This window comes from Brachionichthys hirsutus, chromosome 12 (assembly GCF_040956055.1).
Source record: "Brachionichthys hirsutus isolate HB-005 chromosome 12, CSIRO-AGI_Bhir_v1, whole genome shotgun sequence".
Lineage (NCBI taxonomy): Eukaryota > Metazoa > Chordata > Actinopteri > Lophiiformes > Brachionichthyidae > Brachionichthys > Brachionichthys hirsutus.
In genome coordinates this window covers 4947309-4973238 of record NC_090908.1, presented here as the reverse complement: position 1 = coordinate 4973238, position 25930 = coordinate 4947309, and the positions used below count along the sequence as shown (strand labels likewise).

The 25930-nt window shown below is 47.2% G+C and overlaps 3 protein-coding genes across 3 annotated transcripts; 2 read left to right on the top strand and 1 right to left on the bottom strand.

Annotated features, from left to right (window-relative positions):
- The first annotated feature begins 976 nt into the window (after positions 1–976).
- On the top strand, positions 977–4081 carry creb1b (cAMP responsive element binding protein 1b). The gene is made up of 7 exons (XM_068745955.1): positions 977–1081; positions 1277–1423; positions 1519–1619; positions 1816–1964; positions 2408–2593; positions 3627–3780; positions 3937–4081. The coding sequence occupies exons 1-7, from the start codon at positions 977–979 to the stop codon at positions 4079–4081; spliced, it is 987 nt and encodes a 328-aa protein (XP_068602056.1).
- Positions 4082–10601: 6520 nt separating this feature from the next.
- ccnyl1 (cyclin Y-like 1) lies at positions 10602–18927 on the top strand. The gene is made up of 10 exons (XM_068746179.1): positions 10602–10764; positions 12979–13053; positions 13563–13606; positions 14093–14193; positions 14540–14575; positions 14648–14699; positions 15546–15665; positions 16362–16528; positions 18348–18510; positions 18627–18927. The coding sequence occupies exons 1-10, from the start codon at positions 10602–10604 to the stop codon at positions 18741–18743; spliced, it is 1038 nt and encodes a 345-aa protein (XP_068602280.1). The 3' UTR covers positions 18744–18927.
- A 2392-nt stretch (positions 18928–21319) lies between these two features.
- On the bottom strand, positions 21320–22990 carry fzd5 (frizzled class receptor 5). The gene has a single exon (XM_068746108.1). It carries the CDS (start codon positions 22910–22912, stop codon positions 21320–21322), a length of 1593 nt encoding a protein of 530 aa, XP_068602209.1. The 5' UTR covers positions 22913–22990.
- Between the last annotated feature and the right edge of the window lie 2940 nt (positions 22991–25930).

Genomic DNA, 25930 nt, shown 5'->3' with positions numbered 1-25930 from the left:
GGAAGTGTAGCAATGCTAAAGGAGGGACTCGCCAGACTATCTGAGTAGCTGAAGCTTTATTATCTTGCTTATTTAAAAAAATAACCAAGCAAAACAAACATTAAAGATTAAATTATTATTATTAAGATTAAAGTTATTTAATAATAATTCAAGTAAGACATGAAATAGCTTCATGTACACCATTTGTAAATGTCCAATAGGAAACTGTGAAAGGGTTTCCTGTCAGGCAGAGACGTGCAGCATTCAGAGCCACTGCTCTGAATGCCTCCACTTTAAAGCGCTGTACGTTTATCTCTGTACGTTTATCTCTGTACGTTTATCTCTGTAGGTTATCTGTAGAGTTATCTATGTACGTTTATTTCTGTAGGTTTATCTCTGTAGGTTTATCTCTGCAGGTATATCTGTAGGTTTATCTATGTACGTTTATCTCTGTAGGTTTATCTCTGTTTATCTGTAGGTTTATCTCTGTTTATCTGTAGGTTTATCTCTGTAGGATTATCTATGTACGTTTATCTCTGTAGGTTTATCTCTGCAGGTTTATCTCTATGTTTATCTGTAGGTTTATCTATGTAGGATTATCTGTAGGTTTATCTCTGCAGGTATATCTGTAGGTATATCTCTGTAGGATTATCTATGTACGTTTATCTCTGTAGGATTATCTGTAGGTTTATCTCTGCAGGTATATCTGCAGGTATATCTGTAGGTATATCTGTAGGTTTGTCTATGTACGTTTATCTCTGTAGGTTTATCTCTGTTTATCTGTAGGTTTATCTCTATGTTTGTCTGTAGGTTTATCTCTGTAGGATTGAAATGGAATTTGACTCACTATTTAGTGTGCTTTTCTCAAAGTGTCTTCATTTTGCACCGTTTCCTACGTCCTGCCACACATCCCGTTGTTGACTGATTCTGCAGATGCTTCAGCTCCAGACACAAAATGTTCCATTTTAACAGCGCCGGTTTTTCCGTAGCTCGCCCGATGAAGATGGCGTCCGCAGTCGACGCTCAGCAGGGGGTGGAAGCTGCTGCGCCCGAGACTGAGAGCCTGCAGATCACCCCGGCACAGATTGCCACTTTGGCACAGGTAACAGACATCGTTATCTCGGTTACTACGGTTACCACCAGGTTCCGGAAGTCAAGATAGATAGATCCTTTAGTAATCCTTTACAGAAAATAGTTTACAAACATTTTGACAAATGCTAATTTTGCATGACGCAAAAGCAGCCCGTGTTAAAGTGAACATGGCCGATAGCTTGGTCACCTCACCTCTGAATTTCAGGTATCCATGACAACAGGCCACACTTCGGCAACAGGTCCCACAGTAACACTGGTGCAGCTTCCTAACGGGCAGACGGTCCAGGTCCACGGAGTCATCCAAGCTGCCCAGCCTTCCGTGATCCAGTCTCCACAGGTCCAGGCTGTGCAGGTCAGAACACAAAAACATCCGTTATGCGGACAGGAATGGAGTTAAGCCTTTAGTTTGGTGCATTTCTGACTGGTCCATTGGTTTGTTTGTTCCAGATCGCCACCATAGCAGAAAGTGAGGATTCCCAGGAGTCTGTAGACAGCGTCACCGACTCTCAGAAACGCAGAGAAATTCTGTCGCGCCGGCCTTCATACAGGTGAATTACTGTCTAAAGCCTGCGGACACAGATCTCCTTAAATCAGTGTGGTGGAAGGAGAACAATCCAATGCTGATACTAAAACTGGTGCAATGTTTCAGTGAAGCGTCTCTTGCGTGCTGCATCAGCTCACGCCATCACGCCGGCCGTGCCTACGAGGTTTGTGACGAACTCTCTCGGATCTTTGACTCAACAGGAAAATCCTGAATGATCTTTCATCAGACGCACCGGCTGTCCCTCGCATCGAGGAGGAAAGGGCCGAGGAGGATGCCACAGCTACCACGCCTGCCATCACCACAGTCACTGTCCCCACGCCCATCTACCAGACCAGCAGCGGCCAATACAGTAGGTGGAGCCCGGCTGGTGGGCGGACGCCAGCTGCCTCAGCCTATAGCCAAATGGCGCAGCTCGGAACAGGTGTCGTTGTATAGAACTGTACTCCTGTCATCGATGGCGCTTACCAGTTATTCTTATTAATAATAATACAATAATAAACACGTCAGTTTCTCCATTGACAGTTTGTGCAGTCTAATTATTAAAATAGGAAGTGAGTCATCTTGTTTGAGTGAGGCATTAGCACAGGCGTGATGGTTACAATCATTTTTAGGGTAAGCTGGGTAATGTATTATTTCTTAGCTGCTGTTATTCCTGCCCAACGTGTGTGATGAAATATCCCCAAACAACAACAAAAAGAAAGATTTTAATTGGTGCTTCTTTGTATTTTCCATGATTTGATTAGCTTCCTTATTAGTTCTCATTTTCCTCCATCCCTCTCACCAAACACACAGTTGCCATCACCCAGGGTGGGGCCATTCAGCTGGCTAATAATGGTACGGATGGAGTCCAGGGCCTTCAGACTCTCACCATGACCAATGCAGCAGCCGCCACCCAGCCTGGAGCCACCATCCTCCAGTACGCACAGACCAGCGACGGCCAGCAGATACTGGTCCCCAGTAACCAGGTGGTGGTCCAAGGTGAGCTGCTAATCAGGACCCATCGGCATTAATGGGGGGGGGGTGTATGCTGTAATAGGGCCCGGACCACTGGACATGGGATAGTTTGTTTTTTCATGATGAAACGTAACATGCAGAAAAACATCGTTCTCCTAATCCTGGTAACTTTCTGCTCTTGGTTGCTGAGATGAAACAAAATGAACATTTAGCAGCAATAAACTTTAATTCTCCGAGTGAAAGACTCGGCCTTAGCAGGACCGCGTGGCTAGATTGTTCCCTCCCGTGTGAGGTGGTGTGTTCTGTTTCTTTAGGTGATGGAGGGTCAGAGGTCATCGAGCCCTTTAGATGGCCCTTCAAATGTTTGCACTTTCAGATTCATTTCAAAACAATAGAAGACAGTGATAGGAAATCCCGGAATGCTTTGCAGGTGGCGTAAATGAAAGGTGACAACTGTGTTTTTTTGTTCACCTACTCTTTATTTAGTTGTTGCTAGCTGGAATCTTTTTAACCCTTGTGTTACCCTTCACAAAAGTTCCAGCCATGACCCTTCAAGGAGACAAAAATGTCCAGCGCTCATTTATCCATTTGTAAATGTCTCTATTTTTGAACTTATTATTCTCAAAATCTTTCAGGTGACTCGTGTGGAGTTACACTAAATCACTTTTGAGCTGGATTTCAGCATTTTAACCCCTTCCAGGCCATTGTGAACACATCTTGGTGCTGAAGGGTCACGGATAAGATAAAAACACATTACAGGGACAAAGAACAGATTTTCACACTCAAAGTTGGAATTTTCACATTTAAACCAAAATTAGCTCCGCCTCCCAAACATCACTCTGTGAGCCTTTGTTGAACACCTCTTGTCCAGAGTCATTGATAGGTTAAACATGAATTACACTGACAAATCATGGGTTTTAGTGCTGAAAGCTGAGATTTTGACATTTCCCCCACCCCTCTAACAAAACGTGAGGGGTTAGGGTTAAAAAGAGAAACTGGGATTTGACCAAACTAACTTGTCATGGTTAACATTCCGACTCTTCCAATCACACCTCAGCTGCCTCCGGTGACGTCCAGGCCTATCAAATTCGAGCAGCCCCTGGCAACACCATCACCCAAGGGGTGGTCATGGCGTCATCCCCTGCCCTACCCACGCAGGGCGCCACTGTGGAGGTGACCCGAAAACGGGAAGTCCGCCTCATGAAGAACAGGTATGGGCAGAGGGCGAATATGTGTCTCTGTGTTTGAGCGCAGTAGTAGCCTTAGATTTTTCTAAAGTCGGGTCCTTTGACCTAAAACGTCTAAAAGTTATCCTGCAGCTCATCCCAGCTGAACCTCACATGAACTATGTGTTGTCCCTTCTGCAGAGAGGCCGCCCGTGAATGCCGCAGGAAGAAGAAGGAGTATGTTAAGTGTCTGGAGAACAGGGTTGCTGTCTTGGAGAACCAAAACAAGACACTAATTGAAGAACTTAAAGCTCTCAAAGACCTTTACTGCCATAAATCTGAGTAATTCCTGTCCTGAACTCTGAGTTCCACCAAGTAGCGTTTCCCCTTCTTGTCAAATACTTCTTGGTTCTGCCTGCCTTACATTTTGCACACGGCTGGCTCATTTCGATGAAGTCACCCTAATCTCGATGCGCTTGCACTGCCTTCTCCTCTCTAGTCAGTATAATGCATTTAAAATACTCCAAATCTTTCCACTGCAAGTACAACGACACGGCCTGCAAGTGCCCAGGTCCATCCAAAGCTGCTCCCTATTCCAGCATCAGACATTTCTAACCTTCATAAACACTCCACACACATTTCGACAGTCTGATTTTCGTAGGTTTACGTGTGACTCACTGCGTACTTGCATTCATGGCAGCCAGTGTAGAGATACTTCACCGGACCATTGCAGTGATGCTATTTACCGGTAAATCCCTTCCTTTGCTGTGATCAGCAGAAGTACCTCCTTGTGGTTCGTGAGGTCACAGCAGCCTCATTCCATTGGTCCCATTTGTCCTGTTGAGATTTGTTGTTAAAGGAAACTTGTTTGGCAACTTGACCTTGAAGCATCAGCGTGACGCTTTATGTTGCCTTTGTTTAATTTACCAAACACCCCAGTTGCTCAGTTGTCGACATCATTTCTTCTTGCCATGGTGTAAGTTCACATTCACCGTGATGTATCAGTGTGACGACAGCTGGTCTACTGTGTGCTGCATTTTTCATGTCCTCAGCCTGACTGGCTGCAGATGAAGACTTTGAATGAATGTGCACCTAAACTAGAGCCACATCCTTGCGTGAAACACCATATCAAACGTTCAGTTGACTGACCTCAAAAGGTGCATGGCCACAGTTCTGGAAGTGTGTTTCACACCTTTTAGCCTTTGTCAGAGATGCTATTGAGTCTAGATTAATAACAGGGTGAGGCATGTTTTTAAAGATAAGATATGTCATTATATCCAGAGATTGTATTTTTATTGTAAGGGCCAAAATTCCTGGTTAATTATAGTAGCTTTTAATTTTACAACTTGGGTCTATTAGGGGGCTTTTTATGTAAATAATTTAGAGGGAAAAAAATGCATTATTATTGACCCTTGTCACGAAGCAGCATTGTGCTAACTGTGATGATGGGCGCACTTTTAAGGCACAACTGTTGTAATGCACATTCGGGGGGGTCTTAATTGAGATTAAAGGGTGATTTGTTTAGACTGTCCCCACGTAGCTGCAGTTTACTGTGTCACAAACACAAAAAGGCCCATTCATCCAGTACATGGAATAAATACCAGGAAATGAGACATTTTGCTGGCTCGGTTCACAGATTGAAGGTCGAGCACCTTCTCAGTCAGTCACTAGCATCGTCCATCACATTTCCTTTTGAAGCACTTCGCAATATTGTGTCTGTCAAATTGTATTAAGTATGGGTTGCAATGATGAGGGTCACAGGGCCATTTAGAATATTTAAATGTCTTAGATGCTTTTTGAAATCTATGGGGCAAGACGGAAGCTACATGTCCATTTAACACTAGTAATGCATACAAGCACACCCTTTAATAGGGTGTGCTTGGCTTTGGGAAAGATTTACATATTTGTGTTTTTATTTTTTTATATCAATGTACATAGCCTCTACAGCATGTGTAGACCTTGTGTATTTCTGTTTATTTCATATGAAAGATATTCTTATGGCTTGTATGAAACCACCTTTGCATATTTGTAACATACATATATGTATATTAGAAGACGATATATGTGTGTGTTGATGTAATCTACCAGGCCCCCCACCGACATGGCAGCTAAGTGTATGAGAAAGGGCCTTTGCTGGAGATGTTATATTTTGGAGCGCTGTTCTCTGTGTGTTTGTTATACTTTGTTATGATATAATTCAATTTAGAAATTCAGATAAAAAATAACAAACAGATTCCTCCCACTACAGTTAGGATTCTGGACAACTTTATGATCTTATCAACAGTAGTTTGAGTAAATAAAATAAATTCAAGGTACACTTACTATTTTTTTTGTACATTTTTAAAATTTTTAATCAGGAAGCGTTGACTCAGTTTTCCTGGCATGAAGTATGTAGGCAAGAATTCCAATCGGTGTTCATAAATGGTTGGCTCGATAGAAAGCTCTGGAGTGGACCTTAAATTAACTTTATTATAAGAGTTTTTTTTATGTGTCTCAAATACATTTCAAAACCTCAAGATGAGACAAAACTTTGGGGACACTAATGTGCTTCTTTTCTCTTGTAGCTATTAAATCAATTCATAAGATTTCTGTCAGTTTTATTTTCCATTTCAAAACATTTCCGTTTGGTCCATTCCACAGTATTTCCATGTAATGTCTTGAGGGATTAGATCAGTTTAAGATCACGTGAGGAGCTACTGTACATGAACTGGCATCTCATTGACCCACAACGCATTGCAGTAGTTGTACATGCTGTCTTATAGAGGAAGGTAGACTTCTTTCTGATGGTATGAAAATGAAATCTGGAAAACATAAAGCCTTTTAAGCATCTTTGAGTTCCCAGAAAAGCGCTATATAAAAAATGCATTATTATTATTTTTAGAGGAGGGGGAACAATCAGTCTGATGGAATCCCTGTTTGGCAGGGTAGGACTCCGAGACTTAAGATGCTTGTGCCGCCTGAGATGAATCTTTGGATCATTTTATTCTGAAAAAAACAAAATGCCAGCTGTTGTTGGGACTTATTTGTGCATGACATAGGTTGATAATCATGTATGTAAATAAAAACATTTCTAGAACAATAAAAATTTTCTAACTTTTAATGTGACCAGTTTATATATTGCCACTTTTTCAAGGTACCAGTTTAAAATGTCATGTATTGTATTGTATCTTCCAGGTTATTATTGCATTGTGTGCTGTTTGTTTCAACGTTGTCTCATAAAACAGCCCATAATATGAAAGTGCTGTTACTGACAATGCATCACTTGTAATAAACTGCTCTTTAAGATTGTCTTGCATGTCATTGGTAATTAATCGGTCATAGGGACGATGCATTTATGTTCTAAACAATTGAGCTACTGACACAAAGCTGTGTTATTAAATAGAACGTGTCAAATTGCATTTTATGTCATTGATGAATGAACAGTATAGAATACTATACTTTAATTCTTACAGTATAAAAGCACTGTTATATACAATTTTCTTTTTCAGAAAAACAAGTGTTTGAAAAGTTGCATCATAGTTAAAATTACTATAATCTCCTTTGAGGTGTGAGTATTATAGTATTATGTAAGCATTATATGTTGCAACAGGTCAAAGTGGGGTTCATTTTTTATTATGTACATTATATAATTGTTCCATAATTAAGTCTTTGGCAATTAATCCCACCTCGTGAGTTGGCTCACCAACTCCTTGACGGACAGACCCCCGGTACATTAGAATGGGGGACTGCTTGTCATCAGTGGTGGCCTGCAGTATGGGGGCTCCACAGGGGGCCATGCTAGCACCCCTTCTATTTACCCTCTACACCACGGACCTCCAGGATAAGTCGGATGAACGCCACATGCAGAAGTTCTCTGATGACACTGCAATTGGGGGCATGTATCCGGGAGGGTGAAGGGCTTGGTGCTGTGTCACCGGTACGAGCTCCAGCTGAACATCTCCAAGACAAAGATGGTGCTGGGCTTCCGGCGGCACCACCATCTGTACATCCGGTGATCATTGAGGGCAGTGAGATGGAGGCGGGTTGGCAGGTACAGGTACCTGGGACTGCAGCTGGACTGCATCTGGACTGCTGCTGGACTGCAGCTGGACTGCTGCTGGACTACATCTGGACTGCTGCTGGACTACATCTGGACTGCAGCTGGACTACATCTGGACTGCAGCTGGACTGCTGCTGGACTGTGTCTGGACTGCATCTGGACTGCAGCTGGACTACATCTGGACTGCAGCTGGACTACATCTGGACTGCAGCTGGACTGCTGCTGGACTGTGTCTGGACTACAGCTGGACTGCATCTGGACTGCATCTGGACTGCAGCTGGACTGCATCTGGACTGCATCTGGACTGCAGCTGGACTGCTGCTGGACTGCTGCTGGACTGCTGCTGGACTGCTGCTGGACTGCATCTGTACTGCATCTGGACTGCATCTGGACTGCATCTGGACTGCTGCTGGACTGCATCTGGACTGCAGCTGGACTGCTGCTGGACTGCTGCTGGACTGCATCTGTACTGCATCTGGACTGCTGCTGGACTGCATCTGGACTGCAGCTGGACTGCTGCTGGACTGCATCTGGACTGCATCTGGACTGCTGCTGGACTGCATCTGGACTGCAGCTGGACTGCTGCTGGACTGCATCTGGACTGCATCTGGACTGCTGCTGGACTGAATCTGGACTGCATCTGGACTGGTCAGCAAACTTGGATTGTGTGTTCAAGAAGGGGTCTTACAGGATGGACTTCCTGAGGAGGTTGGCATCATTTCACATCTGCTCTCAGCTCCTTGATATGTTCTACCAGTCTGTTGTGTCCGGCGGGCTGTTTCATGGGATTGTGTGCGGATGGCAGGAAGATAAACAAGTTTTACTCAAAGAAAAGCAAAAACTAAATACTTTAGTTGCTTTTCACTACTGCTCAAAATGTCTTAGTTGTGTTGTAGCTTCTCCTCCATCATCAATCATTCGTCACTCTTTTCTCTTCCCCGTCAGTGTAGCCATGGCGACAGAGAGAGCGTCTGCTGTAAATAGCTCCGTTTTATTTCTGCCGCAGTAAATAGTAATTATTAGTTTCATATTAACTCCGGCAGAAATAAATTTGAGCTCTTTAGATCAGACACTCTCTGTCGCCATGGCTGCGCGATGCCAGAGCCACAAACACAACGGACCAAATCTAATCCTCCATTTCCATCGCTGGCTTCCTCTCACTTTCCTCCTATCTTTGCTGACGCTGCGGTTCAGACTGCAAAGACGGAACGGAGGAGCTCATCGATGCTAACAGATCGCTGCTATGCTCCACAACCGCCGTGAGCTGGGGGTGCAACCATTTGACGTCACAAGGCATTCTGGGTGTGACGTCAAACAAAACAGATTTCTTAACTCACAAGAAAACTTTAATGTTATAATAAAGGAAAACCACAGAAGAGCTAAGCAGCACAGTTTCTGTTTCAACCACTAAATTCATTCAAACCAAAGCTGTCACTTATTTTTCTTCCTCTTTCAGCTTGTCCCATCAGGGGGGGGGGGGGACCCTGCTTCAAGGCCACGAACAGGTAATTTAATTTACAAGGTGGGGTTCCCCCTAAGCTTAATGGGTCACACTTACTGAACTACAAACTCACGATACATCCTATTTGGTCTAACTACAGTCCAAAACCCTTGACCTTGCCCAGCTTTTGGACAAGGTCAAATAATGGTACAACCCAAAAAGTGTGATTGAAAATATATCTTCCTCCCATAATCTTTGACTCTTTGTCTAGTTGCTCTATTTGCAGCAGATAAATGCTATCAAACATATTTGTAAATATTTATGAAAATTAAGATGTATTTGACAATTCCCACCTTCTATCAAAATGCTTGAATGAATGAAGGGGGTGCTTTGATTGACAGATAGACGGAGCAATAACGCTTTTGTTTTCACTGTCAAAATAAGGCGTGGACCGGCGTCGGTACCAAAATAGTAGGACAGACAGGCAGCTCCTTTAACCAATGACCTGCTCCGACCGGGTTACATCTTAATTATTGAGCCAATGGAAATAAATGAAATGCCTAAGTGGGCGTGGCTACAACATATCCGTGCCAAGTATGTTAGCCACTCAACAGATGGCGGCTGTGACTCGGAGTGGACCCAGCGCGAACCGGGCGGGCTGGAGGCACTGATGGGGGACCACCCGCCGGCGGCCCGAGTTAGTGGTACCGTAAGGAACCGGGACGAACCCCGGTCACTCTGATCAGATTAACTCCAGCCTTGGATTTTTCTCTTATCTTGGATTTGTGCTGGAGGCCTCAAAGACATCGGACTAGATTTGGCGAGTCCACCCATCAAGAGTACAAGAAGATACCCGTGGGGCCGCTGAAAAAGTCTCGTAAAATGTATTTTCTAGAATTTGGCTGTTTTGACAGAAACTATTGTTACTTCCTGGAGTCGGCGGCGCTGCACGATGTATAAAAAGCGGCATTAATATAGAAAACAAAGTTGACGGGAGAAGCCACCGGTTGGTTAGCTCGCCGGTGTAGTTAGCTGCCTGCACTGAAACTAGCATGTTGAATGGGTGAATTGACTCCCACGCCCATTTTACGGCTTGTTTTTTATTTTATTCTATTTTTAAACACATCGAATATTGTATAATAACAGCAGTTATTACGCCTGTCGGTTAGTCCGTATGCTCAAATGGACCTGACGTGTTTCTGGGAGGTGGACGGTGGCGGTTTAGCACCGAGCGTAGCTCGCTAATCCGTTAATGTGTTTGCGCTAATACCGACTATAGATTAGGCATGCTTCCGGCGCGGTGGAGAAGCTAATCCTCGGTAGCTACACATTATTGCCCTACTTGGATTTGGCTGAAATCGTGAAAAGCCCACTCCCGGTTTCGGGATGGGGAATACGGTGTCGTGCTGCGCCTCTCCCGAGTCGAGCCCCAAACTTCCCTCCAGACAACCGGCGGAGCGTTTGGAAGAGATCCAGACCAGCCCCGAAGCTAGCGATGACAACGCCGCGCCCTACCTGCAGCATATAAGCGACCGAGAGGTGCCTGATGGTAGGTCCCGTCCAGATGGTGGGTCCCGTCCAGATGGTGGGTCCCGTCCAGATGTTAGGTCCCATCCTGATGATGGGTCCCATCCTGATGATGGGTCCCGTCCAGATGGTAGGTCCCATCCTGATGATGGGTCCCATCCAGATGGTAGGTCCCGTCCAGATGTTGGGTCCCATCCTGATGATGGGTCCCATCCAGATGTTGGGTCCCATCCAGATGATGGGTCCCATCCAGATGGTAGGTCCCGTCCAGATGTTGGGTCCCATCCTGATGATGGGTCCCATCCAGATGTTGGGTCCCATCCTGATGATGGGTCCCATCCAGATGTTGGGTCCCATCCAGATGTTGGGTCCCATCCTGATGGTAGGTCCCGTCCAGATGTTGGGTCCCATCCTGATGATGGGTCCCATCCAGATGTTAGGTCCCATCCTGATGATGGGTCCCATCCTGATGATGGGTCCCGTCCAGATGGTAGGTCCCATCCAGATGTTGGGTCCCATCCAGATGATGGGTCCCATCCAGATGGTAGGTCCCGTCCAGATGTTGGGTCCCATCCTGATGATGGGTCCCATCCAGATGTTGGGTCCCATCCTGATGATGGGTCCCATCCAGATGTTGGGTCCCATCCAGATGTTGGGTCCCATCCTGATGGTAGGTCCCGTCCAGATGTTGGGTCCCATCCTGATGATGGGTCCCATCCAGATGTTGGGTCCCATCCTGATGGTAGGTCCCGTCCAGATGTTGGGTCCCATCCTGATGATGGGTCCCATCCAGATGTTGGGTCCCATCCAGATGTTGGGTCCCATCCAGATGATGGGTCCCATCCAGATGTTGGGTTCCATCTTGATGATGGGTCCCATCCAGATGATGGGTCCCATCCAGATGTTGGGTCCCATCCAGATGTTGGGTCCCATCCTGATGTTGGGTCCCATCCAGATGATGGGTCCCATCCAGATGTTGGGTTCCATCTTGATGATGGGTCCCATCCAGATGATGGGTCCCATCCAGATGTTGGGTCCCATCCAGATGTTGGGTGCCATCCAGATGATGGGTCCCATCCAGATGATGGGTCCCATCCAGATGTTGGGTCCCATCCAGATGTTGGGTCCCATCCTGATGTTGGGTCCCATCCAGATGTTTGACACCTGTCCCGTGTGACCATATCTTTACCTTCAGTTGTTTCAGAACCGCTGAAGCGCCTTCTGATTCCAAAACTGCTACACATAGAAATAAAATGCGATGGTAAAATGGCCACATAGCCATTCCGCATGTGTGCACTCATTCACTATTGTCAGCATGCTATAAGGTACTAATGTGTATCCATACTTGGTGTACACAATACAACAGCTTGTATTATGAGTTGTATATTATCATCCAGCTGCCACGATGGCTCCTTTTGCACTCTTCAAGTGAATTCCGTCGTCTGTACGAGAGAAGAGACTCTTCAGCCCCCCGTTGTGTTATTAAAGCTGAAGCCAACAGTCCCGTAAAGCGATCATTTAGTCATGAGAAGAAGCAGCAATCACATGTTCTAGTGAAACATCTTACAAATGTGTTTGAAGTCTCCTTTGGTCACCCTGCAAACAGAAACAAACAAACCTCTCAGCTTCTCTTTGCTCTGATGAGGCTTTGTTGTTGTTGTCGTTGTCGTGTGTACTTCCCTTCTCAATGCTGGATTTATTTCACTGACATGTTATTGAGAGTTGCAAATTAATTAGAAAGAGAGCGAGATCATGCCTAAATCCCAAAAACAGGATATTCAACGAGCGTATTGTCTCCTCGGCGAAATGAATCCGTTACGGAGTTCAGGTGTAAGCCGTTAGCAAACGGGCCCCATCGCCAGGCTGTGCTGGAGGCCGTTAATGGAGCTCAGTAACGGGGGGGCCTCTCCTCGCTGTTCTGTCCATCCATGTTGAGGAACAGGAGGCAGCAGCGTGAGGGACAGAATGCGTCCTCCGTGTTCTTCCTGTCTCGTCCTGGTGTCCTCGTAGATCTGGACATGAAGCTCACGTGAGCCGGGCGTCTTTATCGATGCAGAGAGTCTTAATGTCTGGTCGTAAACCTGCACCAGTAAATCATACGGGACGTTGTCTTCTGTGCATTTTTGCACAAATCAAATTGTTTGGTCTCGCTGGAAGTGAGAACTGTGCTCTACACAAAAGTGTCTTTGTTGTCAGATCGACTTGCGTAAGCTCTCGTGTGCGTTTTCTCTCTTAGAACTGGCCCTGGAGTCGAACCCATCGGACCACGCCCGAGCGAGCACCATCTTCCTCAGCAAGTCCCAGACAGACAGTGAGCTATCCTAGCGCGCGCACACACACACACACACACACACACACGCACAGACACGCAGCAGCGACACACATCGATCCCGAGTTGCCTCAGCGTAGAACATTTCGATGGTTGCGTTTTCGTGACTTAACTGGTAAATCCAGCCTGGACTCGACTTCCGGCCGGATTCTGGTCGGTCGTGGTCGAATGTTGTTGGATGATGCGTTTCTTTCCTGTTTTTATCACTTTAATGCCATCGGCTGCTGAAGTTGTCTTAGATAATGCGATGCGAGTTCAGACGCTGCTGGTCAGGAACTCTTTTCCGTGGAACGTCCACCAGTTGTTTGATCCGGTGATTGTGATTGGCTCGCCTTCGCCACGCTGGCTGCAGTCCCGTGGCAAACCGTGGCCACTTAAAGGACTGGCTGTTGTCACTGCTAGCCTCGTGATGCTAACGTGACGTGGACATATGATGACCTCATCCGAACTCTTTCTAATTTGGTTTATTTGACGTCTCTCTTCTTTTGCAGTACGAGACAAGAGGAAAAGCAACCACATAAATCACATCAGTCACGTGAGTGTCGACATTTGAGCGCTGAATGGATTGCCTGATCAATCAGTTGTCTGATGATGATGATTGTATTCGCCTGTTTTCCAGAGCGTTCAGCTGGAATCCAGATTTGTATTGTTTTCTGTGTGAGGAAAAGGCCTGGAGAGAGCAGCAGCACATAAAGCTCTGCTGGTCGTCCTGTAATATCACAAAATACAGTACAGCCCAAAACGTGTGGGGATTCCACCGTGCGCGTCATCACGCCGTCCGTTGTGGGCGTGCAGCTTCCAGTGACCCGTGTTGTTGCGTAGATTCCGATTGGATTGTTCTCTTTGCTGCAGGAAGCGTTTCTGCTCTTATTCTTGGTGAAACTTGTGAAATGGCTCTCATTAATGAAACCAGAATAAACGGAGCGTTTGGCGCGCGGACCTGTTTAAATGCAGCCGTTACGAGCGACTGCTGTCCCTGGATCAGCGCAGGATATTGATCATGCGATATGAATACTTCAAGGTGTCTCCTGGTCCGCTGTCGAAGAAGTACAGCTCCTGTTCCACCATCTTTATAGACGACAACACCGTCAGCCAGCCAAACCTCAAAAGCACAATAAAATGGTGAGACGGTTACACAAACACGCACACACTGATGCGCTCGCTGAAATCCGTTCACACGGAGAGAAGGCCCGCCTGCTTGCGGCCTGCTTGCAGACTGTTTGCAGTCCTTCCATCTAAAGTTCAGCTGCTTTTTGAAGCTGTTTGAAGACTTCTGAGAATTCCTTTGACTTTTTAGCGACTTTCTTAAGTGTGAGAGGAATCCGATCAATTCATCCTGATGATATTGACTCGTGTCATCCCCGATATGATGCATGACAAACACAGATGTCACGTTACGGTGTTTTTATTGAAGCTAGAAATGGAAGAATTAATCCACACTTGTATTTTTTATTTTGTGTTTCTCCAGCGTCACGTTAGCAATATACTACCACATCAAGAACAGGTAGGTGTTCGCTTATTTACGTTTGAATCGTGGGATGCTGTGTGCGTGACCGATGCGCCGTGTGTTCTCCAGGGACTCCGGCAGGTCGCTGGACATCTTTGATGAGAAGTTGCACCCTTTATCAGTGAGTATGCAGCGTGTCTCTGGATCTTCATTCCTCCAACTCGGATCCGGTCCTTTATTCATGTTGCTGCTGCCACAGAGAGGCGGATGTTTCCCTCGGAACTGAAGATGCCATGAAATAAAGTGCGAGGTTGAGATGGACATTTGGACAAACACAAGTTTGAAGGAAACACTCGGGTGAACATTTCTGGTGCATCTCATCAAAGGTGAGGCAAAACCAGAGCCCTTGTGTCCCGAGCTGCACAAGCAGCATCCTGCTGCTAAATCCGGATTTTTGCCTCCGGAGGCTGACATTTTCTGTAACATTGCAGTCAATGGAGCGTCAAACTTTGTTCCTCAATATCTCGGTTGATTATTGCCCGATGTTTATGGAATTTGACACAATCATGTAGGGTGGGGGTCTCTATCTTAACACTGAATTTCATCTGGATCGGATCCAGAATGAGGTCAGGAAAAAGTATTACATTTCAACATTGAAACGCCATTTGGATTCATAAATCAGTTAAAAATTCACATCAACTCTGATTCACTTTTACTTTTCATGGTTGGTGTATAAAGATACCAAGAACAATGTAGAACCTTTTGATGATCCAGATCACCATGTGGACGGTGTAAATCCAGTTAGGAGGTGAATGAGCTGCTTGGCGGAGGTCTGCGCTCTGAGTGTCAGTGGAGGAAAATGAATCAGTTCACAGCATTGATGATGGATTTTAAGAACCGCTGCAACTAATCTCTTTCTCACATATCTCTACAAGCTTTTCCATCAGACCAACATTTGACCCGTTATTAGCAGGTTGTTGTTTTTTTAAGGATTGCGAAACATCAGATTTAATTCCTCCCTTCACAGAGAGAGCCGGTACCAGCTGACTACTCCCGCATCGACCCAGAACACAAACTGATCTACCGCTTTGTCAGAACGCTCTTCAGCGCGGCGCAGCTCACTGCAGAATGTGCCATTGTCACTTTAGTAAGTCTTCATAATGTTGTAGCCTCAATGCTGGTTATGTTGCTGTGGGTCACTGTAGAGCGAGTGCTGCGCCTGAACGCACCTTTCTTCTAGGGCAAGCCAAGAATTAAAATCTAATTTTTTTTTATCCATAGATCAGTTTTATTATGCATCAGTTTAGTGATATATATATATATATATATAAGGTATCTCAACGATGGGAGCGTTTCCACAGTTCTGAATGCTAGAGAGGTGTAGTCAGTTTGTAGTGGAGTTCAGGTCAACAAGTACAGCTGCACCACTCCAAACTGATCACCAGGGGGCAGTGAAGTCCTTCAAATGGACTTGAACCCTCCCCTGTCAGGTGAGCGTCCCTTAGGATCCTCTGATGCATTCAGGTCTGAGCCTTTAATCAGACCAACAGAGATGCAGACAAATGCTCCTTTGTCCCGATAATCATACGACTCTCAGCATGAGGTCCAGATAGAATGTCTGAGAGAAACGCATTTCTCTTGATGTTCTTTTGTGTGCTTCTTCATGCGGGGGCAACTTCCTGACCCGATGCTGCCTGTGGGTTCCAGCCGAGTACAGAATGCTTCTAGACCATAAGCCAGCACTAACCTGGTTGTTTTTCCTGGTTCTACAAGAGAATCTTGTGAGTCAACCTCCTCCCCTTTCAATAAGTAATGTTCCCCTGCAAACCCTCCTCTTCCTCAGGTGTATCTGGAGCGCCTGCTGACCTACGCTGAGCTGGATATCTGCCCCGCCAACTGGAAACGCATCGTCCTGGGAGCGATCCTGCTGGCCTCCAAGGTCTGGGATGACCAGGCCGTGTGGAACGTCGATTACTGCCAGATCCTCAAAGACATCACTGTGGAGGACATGTGAGTTTGTTTTACACACGCATGCACGTTCTGTATGGGGGAGGCCAGGCTGGATGCAACGTTGAATGTGTCTGCGACCAAACTCAATCCGATCGAGAGGGGCGTTGCATGCTGATTGATGATCCGATCAGCGCGCATGAAAACACTCCGAAGCTTCGTTACGAGCCGTCCTTCCTGCACGTCTGTGACGTCGGATACACGCGCTTCTGTCATTCCCGGAAGCGAGTTGAAGCAGAGCGAGCGAAGGAGAGAACGGCTCAGTATCTGAGACAAACACGTTGCCGGAGACATTAAAGTAACGTTTCAAGCAGAAAAGGGCGGAGCCATGTTTCGTTTACAATGGAAGTCGCCACGTCTTCTACCATTTCGGGTATATTTGGTAAGATTGTGCATGTCAACATAATTTATTCCCATCGAAAGTGTGATGCATGAACACGCAAGTCCTAATCGGATCATTATTTTAGGGTCCATGAATACAGCGCATCCGATCATAATTTTAATCCGAACTCTGATTGGATGAAATATATTTTGTCCATGTAAACGCAGCCTTTGTCCACCGGGTTGGTCGTCCCTTGATTGGGCAGCCTGTTTGGTGCCTGTTTTAGTGCACGTTTGAATTCGCTGGTTCCTGTGGGTTCATGAGGTCCCCATAGTGACGACATAGACGGAGGGCTTGTTGACAAACACACCTGCCCAGCAAATCAAGGAACCACAACAAGGATGCTCTTAAAGCTGGGATTGATGGACGCTGGAGCATCTCTGCCAGAAGCAAGTGAAGAGGCTGCAGTCTGAGGACCCCAGCTCTCGTGTGTGTGTGTGTGCGTGTGTGCGCGCGTGTGTGTGTGTGTGCGCGCGTAAAAGAGAAATTGAAAGTGCCTCCTTGCTTTTTGTGATTTGGACAGATGCGTTCACTGCCCGCGTGTTCTCTTGCCGCTCCGTCTTCCTCCTTCCTCTTCTATGTCCGACCTGCACTCTGGCCTGATTTCATTGCTGCCACTGAAGTGTCTTTGTGAGTCGGGGTGGAGGGATGGAGGGATGGAGGGATGGGAGGAAGGCTAGACAGAGAAATGCAGGGTCTCAAGTGCTCTCACTGCCTCGACATAATGGTCCCAGCTCTCGCCCACTCCATTAGTTGCCCCGGGAGACCAAACATCACACACACACACTTATTCTCTCTCTCACAACCCCTACTGACCAACAAAGCATCCCAGATGCTGTCTCCCTGGCGACCACCTCCCTTGGCTTTACCCTTGGCTGTGATGATGAGGAGGCAGGATGAGGATGGAGCCTGGAAAAGATGATCTGATTCTGATGCATGTCTGATTGCCTGCGAGCGTGTGTGTGTGTGTGTGTGGGGGGGGGGGGTCCATGCGGGACATGGAAGAGCGTTTCCTGTGTTCCGAGCCGGTTCTCGGGTCGCTGCCGTGCGCCTTTTGAAATGAGGCTGGCCTGGAGGAGACGTAGAACATTCTTTTTTACGGTTTCCCGGGTCACAAGTCACACGCAGGTCTTCAGGTCCGTTCTGAATCGAGCCTGAACCGGATCCTGTCGTGTTTCTTGTCTGCTACTTCTGGCTTTGGGCGTTCGTATCAATCAGTGTTTTGAGTTTGAACTGTGCCCCCCCCCCCGAGGGGACACATTGGCCCGTCCTTGTCCTCCACCGCCTGCTATCTAAACAGGTTTGATGAGGGATCTTCATTTGTGCGTTCTTTATCAACAGAAACTCTATTTGTCATAATTCAGTAGTTCCAGAGTCGACTTGCGTCCATTTATGGAGGCTTTGACTGTCTGGAATAACAATGATCTGTCCTCCCACCAGGAATGAGATGGAGCGCCACTTCCTGGAACTTCTCCAGTTTAACATCAACGTCCCAGCCAGCGTCTACGCCAAGTATTACTTTGATCTGCGGCAGCTGGCAGACGACAACAACCTCAGCTTCCCTCTAGAACCTCTCGACAACCAGCGCGCCCAGAAGCTGGAGGTGAGAGCAGGCGTTCCGCTTCGTCTCCCTGTGAAAGCGTCGTGTCGGCTCTGCGGGACACGCTAGCCGGGCTAGCTGTCCCGGTGACGCTCGTCTGTGTTTGTGTGTCCATCCAGGCCATTTCCAGACTCTGTGAGGACAAGTACAAAGACCTGAGCCGGGCAGCGGTGAGGCGGTCCTACAGCGCAGACAACCTGATGCGTGTACGACACTCCAACGCTGTGCTGTCATAGGTGGGCGCCCCAAAGACCAGCTGACCACAGCGCCCCCCCCCTGGACAAACGGCCCCCTCGCAGGGTGCCAGTTATCTGAAACCACGACTGCTTCGCTTTTCTAATCCCATATTTATTTCTGCCGTGTGGAATCGCTCTGCTGAAGTTATTCTCTGTTTTAGTTCATCTGACCACATGAGAAGAATGAAGCCTGCCCCCCCCCCCCCCCCCCCCCCAGCATTACTCACACCAATGGGTCACGTATTATTTAATGACACATTCTCACTTTGAATTCTTCAAAGGGCTCAGTCATTTCTTAAAGCAGCGCTGTACCTTTTTATTTCATTATCAAACGTCAACTTAAGACGCGTCATTAGTACCTTTTTGTTTTGGCCCATTTTTTAGACTTATTTGCGTTTGGTGCTCCTCTTGCCCCCCCCCACTGCAGGAATGTGACGCTGAAGGAGCGTCGGTCAGTCCAGCCGTGCTTTTAGGCCGTTCTGAATGCATCGGGCAGCAGGATCACCGGCGAGGATCAACTCGAGCTCAGCTGTTACTTTTGGTTTTTTAATGTGATTTATCGACGATGGAAAATATTGATTATCAGCAGACGAACCTGCGTCAGTCAGAAGCTGCTGCTTCACTGCGGTTTAATACCAGAAGGTAGTTTTGAAATATTCAAAGGGGTTGGCGTTAACTTAATTTTCTGTTTCTGCACATCCTCTACACGCCTGAATGTTGACAGTGTTGAGCTGCTGTTACTATGGAGATGGCTGAAAGTCAGCAAACCTCCACTTTCCTTCTGAGGATTCGTTTCACACCTCAGATCTGAGTCACGTGATCGGAAAGAAGAGATTTCCACATTCTGGAGGAGTGTTAACGGTGTGGACCCAACCAGCAGCTGGCCAGATGCTGTTTGGGCCCCGCCCCCTCCAGCTCCAGTATTGTGCCCGTCAGATCCTGACATCCTAACCTGTCAGCAGGTTACCGTGGCGATGGTCCCAGTCAGGCCCCTCTTTGCTTACTGTGTAGGCCGATAGCTGTGAAACTTGTTTTTGTTTGTTTTTGCAGATGGAGTATTTTGAATAAACACTAATCATGGAAGAACAACGCGTCGTGTTCGTGTGTGATCGCTCGCCTTCGTGTGATTGATGTTTGAGGCTATTCTAGTGGGAGCAGCGCCCCTTTATAAAATATATGAACAGCCGAGGAGACTTTGTTCACAGGTCAAATCAGTAAGTATGTTGAATGATGTCAGGGGGGGGGGGGGGGGGCACCTCGGGTCAACAGTCCCCTGTATTAGCCTTCTTTAGCATCAGTATGCTAGCACGCTTTGTCAAAAAGCTGATTTTTACGGAACAAACTTGATCAAATTCTTATTATTTGATCTTCCACAATCCGACTTTCATGTTGGTCGACTGATATTTCCAGGTATAGCAACGTGTTTGCATCCTGAGCTAATAGGTTAGCTCTCAAAAGTAATTAAAATGCTTTTCATCCTTTCAGCACTCCGGCAGCAGAACTTTCCCACTTAAAACACCTAAAGTAATAAAACATAAAAACATCATCTCAAGCATAGAAAACTAGAAATAAAAGAAGTTCTGCATGACACCAGATCAACTCGGGTTTAATTAAAATCTACAACACTTTAGAGCCTTTGAGTGACTCTCAACATGAAAGCAGGTTTACACAACGAATAAAGCTAAGAGTCAGGTTTTATCATCACAGCGACTCAAAACAGCCTAATAAACGATGGAGATATTAACATGAACGATCCCTTTGTTCAGATTAAAGTGAACGCATCAGATATGATACAAAGTCGCTCAGTTGGGATTCTCAAGGTCAGCTTCAAGGACTTTTTAGTAGCTGTTATCAGGGAGTCTCAAAAACACAGAACATTCCAGTAGCAACTGCACTCCTGTAATCCGTTCATTAACAATCTGGCTTTTATGCTGATCTGACGGGGTGTGGATCTCAGGGTTCCTGATGTGGAGAACCAGTAGAGGAGGGGGGGGGGGGGTCGGTCTGATCCCTCAGCTTTCACCACATCACGACTGATAGTTCACAAAGCTTGGACAAAATGAGATCGGATCTGACAGACTTTAGGGACGTACGTTGTGATGGAACAGCATTTCCTGCAGCCTGTCATCCTACAAAACCCATCAGATCAGTGACAGGAAAGAGTTCTCTGCTGTCCGACACAGTGGCAGCGGCTGGCTACATCCTAAAACACATTAACATTTCTTTTTTTTTTATATACACAAATATTTTACAATGTATACATAAATAAATATGTTTATCCTCTCAGTGCTCAGACTAAACAGAGATCAAAGTGTGTGTGGATCCGCTTTACGCTCAGACAAGATGCCAAAGCACTTTGAAATGTTGAAGTCTGTACAAAACTCTTAAATATGTGTTCTTTAGCTTAAATTCCTAGAAGCATGGGCCGTCCTTTCCCTTTCCTTTTCAGTGCTCTGGATCTTTTGGTGCACCTTGTCTCGGACAGAATGAAATCCAGATCGCGTTTGTCCACACTCACATTGTGGGCTATTCAGATCCTTAATGCAGACGGAACATGAGCCGCCGTGCCACTTTGTTCATATATGAGATGACACAGCTTTATGGTACATCCCTGAGGTCAGCCCGGTCCCAGTGTGACCAGTGAGAGCGCTGCTGGCCTCGCTGTACATGGACGATGGCCCAGTGGCTTTCTGCAGCCAGCAGGGGCAGCACCGAGCCACAAACCGCCTCCAGGACTCCAAGGTTTTTCCCGACCAGATCCAGACTCCTGAGGTGATGCCCACCACTAAACACATGAAGTACTTGAGCATGAAGACGGCGTAGTCCGGCCCGATGCCCGAGCGCTGGCGCTCAGAGGGGCAGGAGCAGGCCAGGGCTCGCTCCCAGCCGGGGCGGTAGTACTGCTCATAGACCAGGCAGGCCACCACAATGGTGGCCGGAACAGTGTAGAGAACTGTGAAGAGCCCAATGCGGATCATGAGCCGCTCCAGTTTGTCCGTCTTAGTGCCGCCTTGCTTGATGATGCTCCGGATGCGGAAAAGAGAAATGAAGCCAGCAAGTAAGAAAAGTGAGCCCGTGAAGAGATAGACCACAAGAGGTGCGAGTACGAATCCTCTCAGATTCTCTAGACTTTGGTTCCCCACATAGCAGATTCCAGCCACAGGGTCTCCGTCCACAGAGCTGAGCGCCAGGACGACAATGGACTTCACGCTGGGGATGAGCCAGGCGGCGAGGTGGAAGTACTGCGAGTATCCCGCTATGGCTTCGCTGCCCCATTTCATCCCGGCAGCCAGAAACCAGGTGAAGGACAGCACCACCCACCAGATGGAGCTGGCCATCCCGAAGAAATACACCAGCAAGAAGACGAGGGTGCAGAGAGCGGGGCCGGTGGTGTCGTAGAGGACGTAGGACTGGTCGCCGTTCGGGCTGCTGCTGGTGCCGCACGCCACTCGCTCATGACCCGCCACCAGGCGAATGATGTAGCCCAAAGAGACGAAGAGGTAGCAAGCAGCCAGGAAGATGATGGGCCTTTCGGGGTACTTGAAGCGCTCCATGTCAATGAGGAAGGTGGCCACGGTGGTGAAGGTGGAGACGAAGCAGAGCACTGACCAGAGTCCGACCCAGAAGCTGGTGAAGACACGCTCGTCGGCCGAGAAGTAGGGCTGGTGGCAGGGCTGGGCGCAGCCGGGCGTGGCGCCGGCGTGGACCCGGCCGTACAGGGGGACCAGGGGGTCCCGACAGCGGCACTCCCTGTCACACTGAGGGGGGCTGGGGGGTCTGGCCCGGCCCTTAGGGGTGGGCTTTGGGACCGGAGGAGCCAGGGTGGTGGTCTCGCTGCTGTTCCGGTCCATGCAGAGAGTGTCGTCGTCCAGTCGGGGCAGCTTCTCGCAGCTCATCCTCTCGGGCCACTCAAAGCCATACTGGCTCATGAGAGGGGAGCAGCCTCGCTTGGCCCGCTCACACACGGAGCGGCAGGGGGGCAGAGGCTTGCGGTAGTCCGGGAGACAGATGGGGGTGTACATGCTGCACAAGAAGAAGAGCAGGTCCGGGGAACAGCGGATCCGGACCAGGGGCCAGAACTGATGCACCTCCAGCCCCACCTCATCCTGGGTGTCGTGGTTGAACTGATTGGGCATGTGGGTCAGGTTGTAGCCGATGCCCTTGCACATGGGCACAGTGATGGGCTCGCACACCAGGTCCTTGGAGGCCCCCGACGTCAGGCCAGGACCCTGGAGCAGCAGCAGGAGCAGGACGCCGCCTCGAGAGGCCATTTAGAGAGATGTTGTCCAGTGTTTAAAAAACAAAAAACTTTATTTAAAGTCCTCAAGACGATGGATAAAAATAGTAACGAGTCGTCAGTTCATCTCGGGCGGCTGGCTGAAAACGCGCGTCGGGATAAATCAGCTGAAGTTTCCTCCTGATCCGAGCAGGTCGAACTCCGGATCATTGATGCGGTTCGTCCTTAAAGGTCCGGAAGAGGAGCCGCCAATCATTCACCGGGACTCCCGCAAGCGTTCTGGACAAAGTTCATCTCCGGCGGTCACGTTTCGGTGCGTTAACGACCCCGGAACGTTTCCACCGGCTCTGGCGCGGGACACAAAAATGAAAGTCTCCGGTCCGTGCGTCCGTGCGTAAAATCCACTTTGCGCTCCTCCCGACTTTATTCCCGCAGCAGTTTTCAGAGTTTGCTTATTATCATAACTGATGGCTGTGCAAGCAAAAGAGAAGAAACAGTTCCCGACAGTTCCTCGGGGTTCAAACGCACGGCGCGTTGTCACGGAAAGGCGCGCGCGCGTCTCGCAGCCTCCTCGGAGCGCGCCGCGGAGTAAAAGTCCCTCCGAAGCTGCAGCGCGTCCTCATCACACGCGGAGCGACTGCTGCGTTCAGGGACCGCCGGAAATGTCACGACACGCGCACAGGGGGGGGGGAGCGTGCGTGAGAAGGAGAAATCAATCCGAGCAGCTTTCTGTAAAAAAAAAAAAAGTTAAACTCTGAAAAGTGTCTGCAGAGTTGAATCGATGGAAATATTCTACGAACGCATGAAAGGTGAACAATAAGCCATAATATATATACAGTATATATAAATATATATGTGGCCACCATGATGTTATACGTCGGTGAAGTTTATGTAGGTGCAAAAAGAGGATCTGAAATACATGAAGAAAACTATTAAAGGCAGATGATAAATACAGTGTCAAGAAGGGCTTAAAGTAGAAATAAATCCTTTACATGAAAAATGTCATCTGAATCTGCACAGTCATAGAAAATGTGATTTGATTTATTTGCTCCATTTACTCCATCGAGGTAAAAGTATACATCTGACGTACTTCAGATGTATACTTTTACCTCGTACCGCAGTACTTCCGTTTTGCGGAAAAGCAGAAGAAAATGGATGGATGGATGTTCATCAATGTTACAGTTAACATGAACATCATTAATTACTTACTCAACTATTTCGCAAGTATTGATTTATAATATATATATATATTATATGATATAATATAATGTGGTATATTTAGACCAATAGCAGCTTTAGGATCCTGAACACACCAGCGAGTTGTATTTATGACTTCCTGCTTCGGGAGGTGGGGCGTGACCAGGGGACCCCGAACGTCTCAGATGATGGACGTGACACCCTCACACGCACGCGCGTTTTTCTTTAATTTATTTTAGAAATGACGTGCTTACAGGAGGCTTTGCACGTTTTGCCAGCCCTCTTTGGTCCTTTCCTCACCCTGTTGATGATGTCGTGTTTATTCCAGCACTCTCTGGGCTGATCCTGGGTCAGTCCTGCCCATGCAGGTGCATGAATATTAATGAGCAGTTTACTGTTAGCTCTGGTGACTCTGAAGGTGACAGCAGTGCATGATGGTCCGGCATTCAGCCAGTCTGTGTTGCGTTCACAGACTAAACGTCCTCTCTTGGCTGGTGATTCAGAACGACTGCAGGTTTATGACGCAGCTCTCTGTCCACACTCGTATCCCACAGTGGACAAAGGTCACAATGCTCTCTGGGGACAAAGGCCTCAGGGTGTGTCTGGTGTGTGTGTGTGTGTGTGTGTGCGTGTGCGTGTGTGTGTGTGTGTGTGTGTGCTCAACGTATCAAGACAAATCTCTCCTCGGTGTGATTTACCTTCGCTCAGGTTACTTTGATGAATGAAAGCAAGCGGCGAGGAGTGTGAATTCTGGACGGCCTCGGTCTGTGTTGTGCACACACACACACACACACACACACACACACTCAGGTGTTTGTGGAGGTTTTCCCTGTTTGACTAAGACTTAATGTGAGAACGTAAGGAGACAATACCTGCATCTAATGGTGGTTCGGTAAGCACACACTTCTAAACCTTCTTAACACTGAGCAAGTATTAAATGTTACATAAACAAACAAACAACCCTAATGTAAAAACAACAACCCCCCCCCCACACACACACACACACGTATTGCGTCGGGCATTGTGTTAAAAACCTTGAATTGATCAAAGACCTGAATTCCGACCTGGAGTTTGTGTGTTTCTTCCCGTGTCTGCGTGGCTCGGATTTCTCCCACACTCCAACAAACATTACTGTGTTCCCCTTACAGCAGTAATCCTCCTCCTCATGGACCGGCACAACCTCCAGATGTCATCCTGTGGAGGATGTTCATGCCGTCACGCACACTCAAAGCTTATAGAAAAACAATGTAGCTAAAAATGTTCTTTTGACTAAAGAAGAAAGGTTTTCCCAAAGTGGCCAAAATTAAATCAAATGTGTTTGTAAGGGCTTGTTTGAACCATCGGACATCATCTGATGCAGAACCTGAACCTCCAGTCCAGAAGAGTTCTCATTCAGAACCGCTTTGAGCATCAGTTAAACGCCGACAGTCACAGGCGTAACTGATTTAATGTCCTAATCAGTTCATGTTTACGTTTGATTCCCTCCAGCAGCGCGATGACATCATGAGAACGATATTAAACGTTCTCAGACCAACTCCATCATTAAAATACAGACTTAGTCGTTGATCATTATGGATCAGGAGTCCTTCGCTTGACCCGAAGGATCTGTCATGTGATCAGCCTGATCGATTGTAATCGTCTCACCTTTAAAAAGGAAAGATATTCGTTAAGCAAGACAAATAAAGATGATTATTTACAGAGTTTATTTTACAGTGTCGAGAAAACCTAGAAACAAAGTTGATTAATACTTGTA

What these genes read in the sequence shown, in the direction of transcription:
- creb1b (XM_068745955.1), top strand. Translation starts at nt 977, where the DNA reads ATGAAGATGGCGTCCGCAGTCGACGCTCAGCAGGGGGTGGAAGCTGCT. An exon ending in GACCAGCAGCGGCCAATACA is followed by an intron (nt 1,965 to 2,407) that starts GTAGGTGGAGCC and finishes CCAAACACACAG; the next exon opens with TTGCCATCACCCAGGGTGGG. An exon ending in TAACCAGGTGGTGGTCCAAG is followed by an intron (nt 2,594 to 3,626) that starts GTGAGCTGCTAA and finishes ATCACACCTCAG; the next exon opens with CTGCCTCCGGTGACGTCCAG.
- ccnyl1 (XM_068746179.1), top strand. Translation starts at nt 10,602, where the DNA reads ATGGGGAATACGGTGTCGTGCTGCGCCTCTCCCGAGTCGAGCCCCAAA. An exon ending in ACATAAATCACATCAGTCAC is followed by an intron (nt 13,607 to 14,092) that starts GTGAGTGTCGAC and finishes GAATACTTCAAG; the next exon opens with GTGTCTCCTGGTCCGCTGTC. An exon ending in AATGTGCCATTGTCACTTTA is followed by an intron (nt 15,666 to 16,361) that starts GTAAGTCTTCAT and finishes CCTCTTCCTCAG; the next exon opens with GTGTATCTGGAGCGCCTGCT.
- fzd5 (XM_068746108.1), bottom strand. Translation starts at nt 22,912, where the DNA reads ATGTGCAAGGGCATCGGCTACAACCTGACCCACATGCCCAATCAGTTC.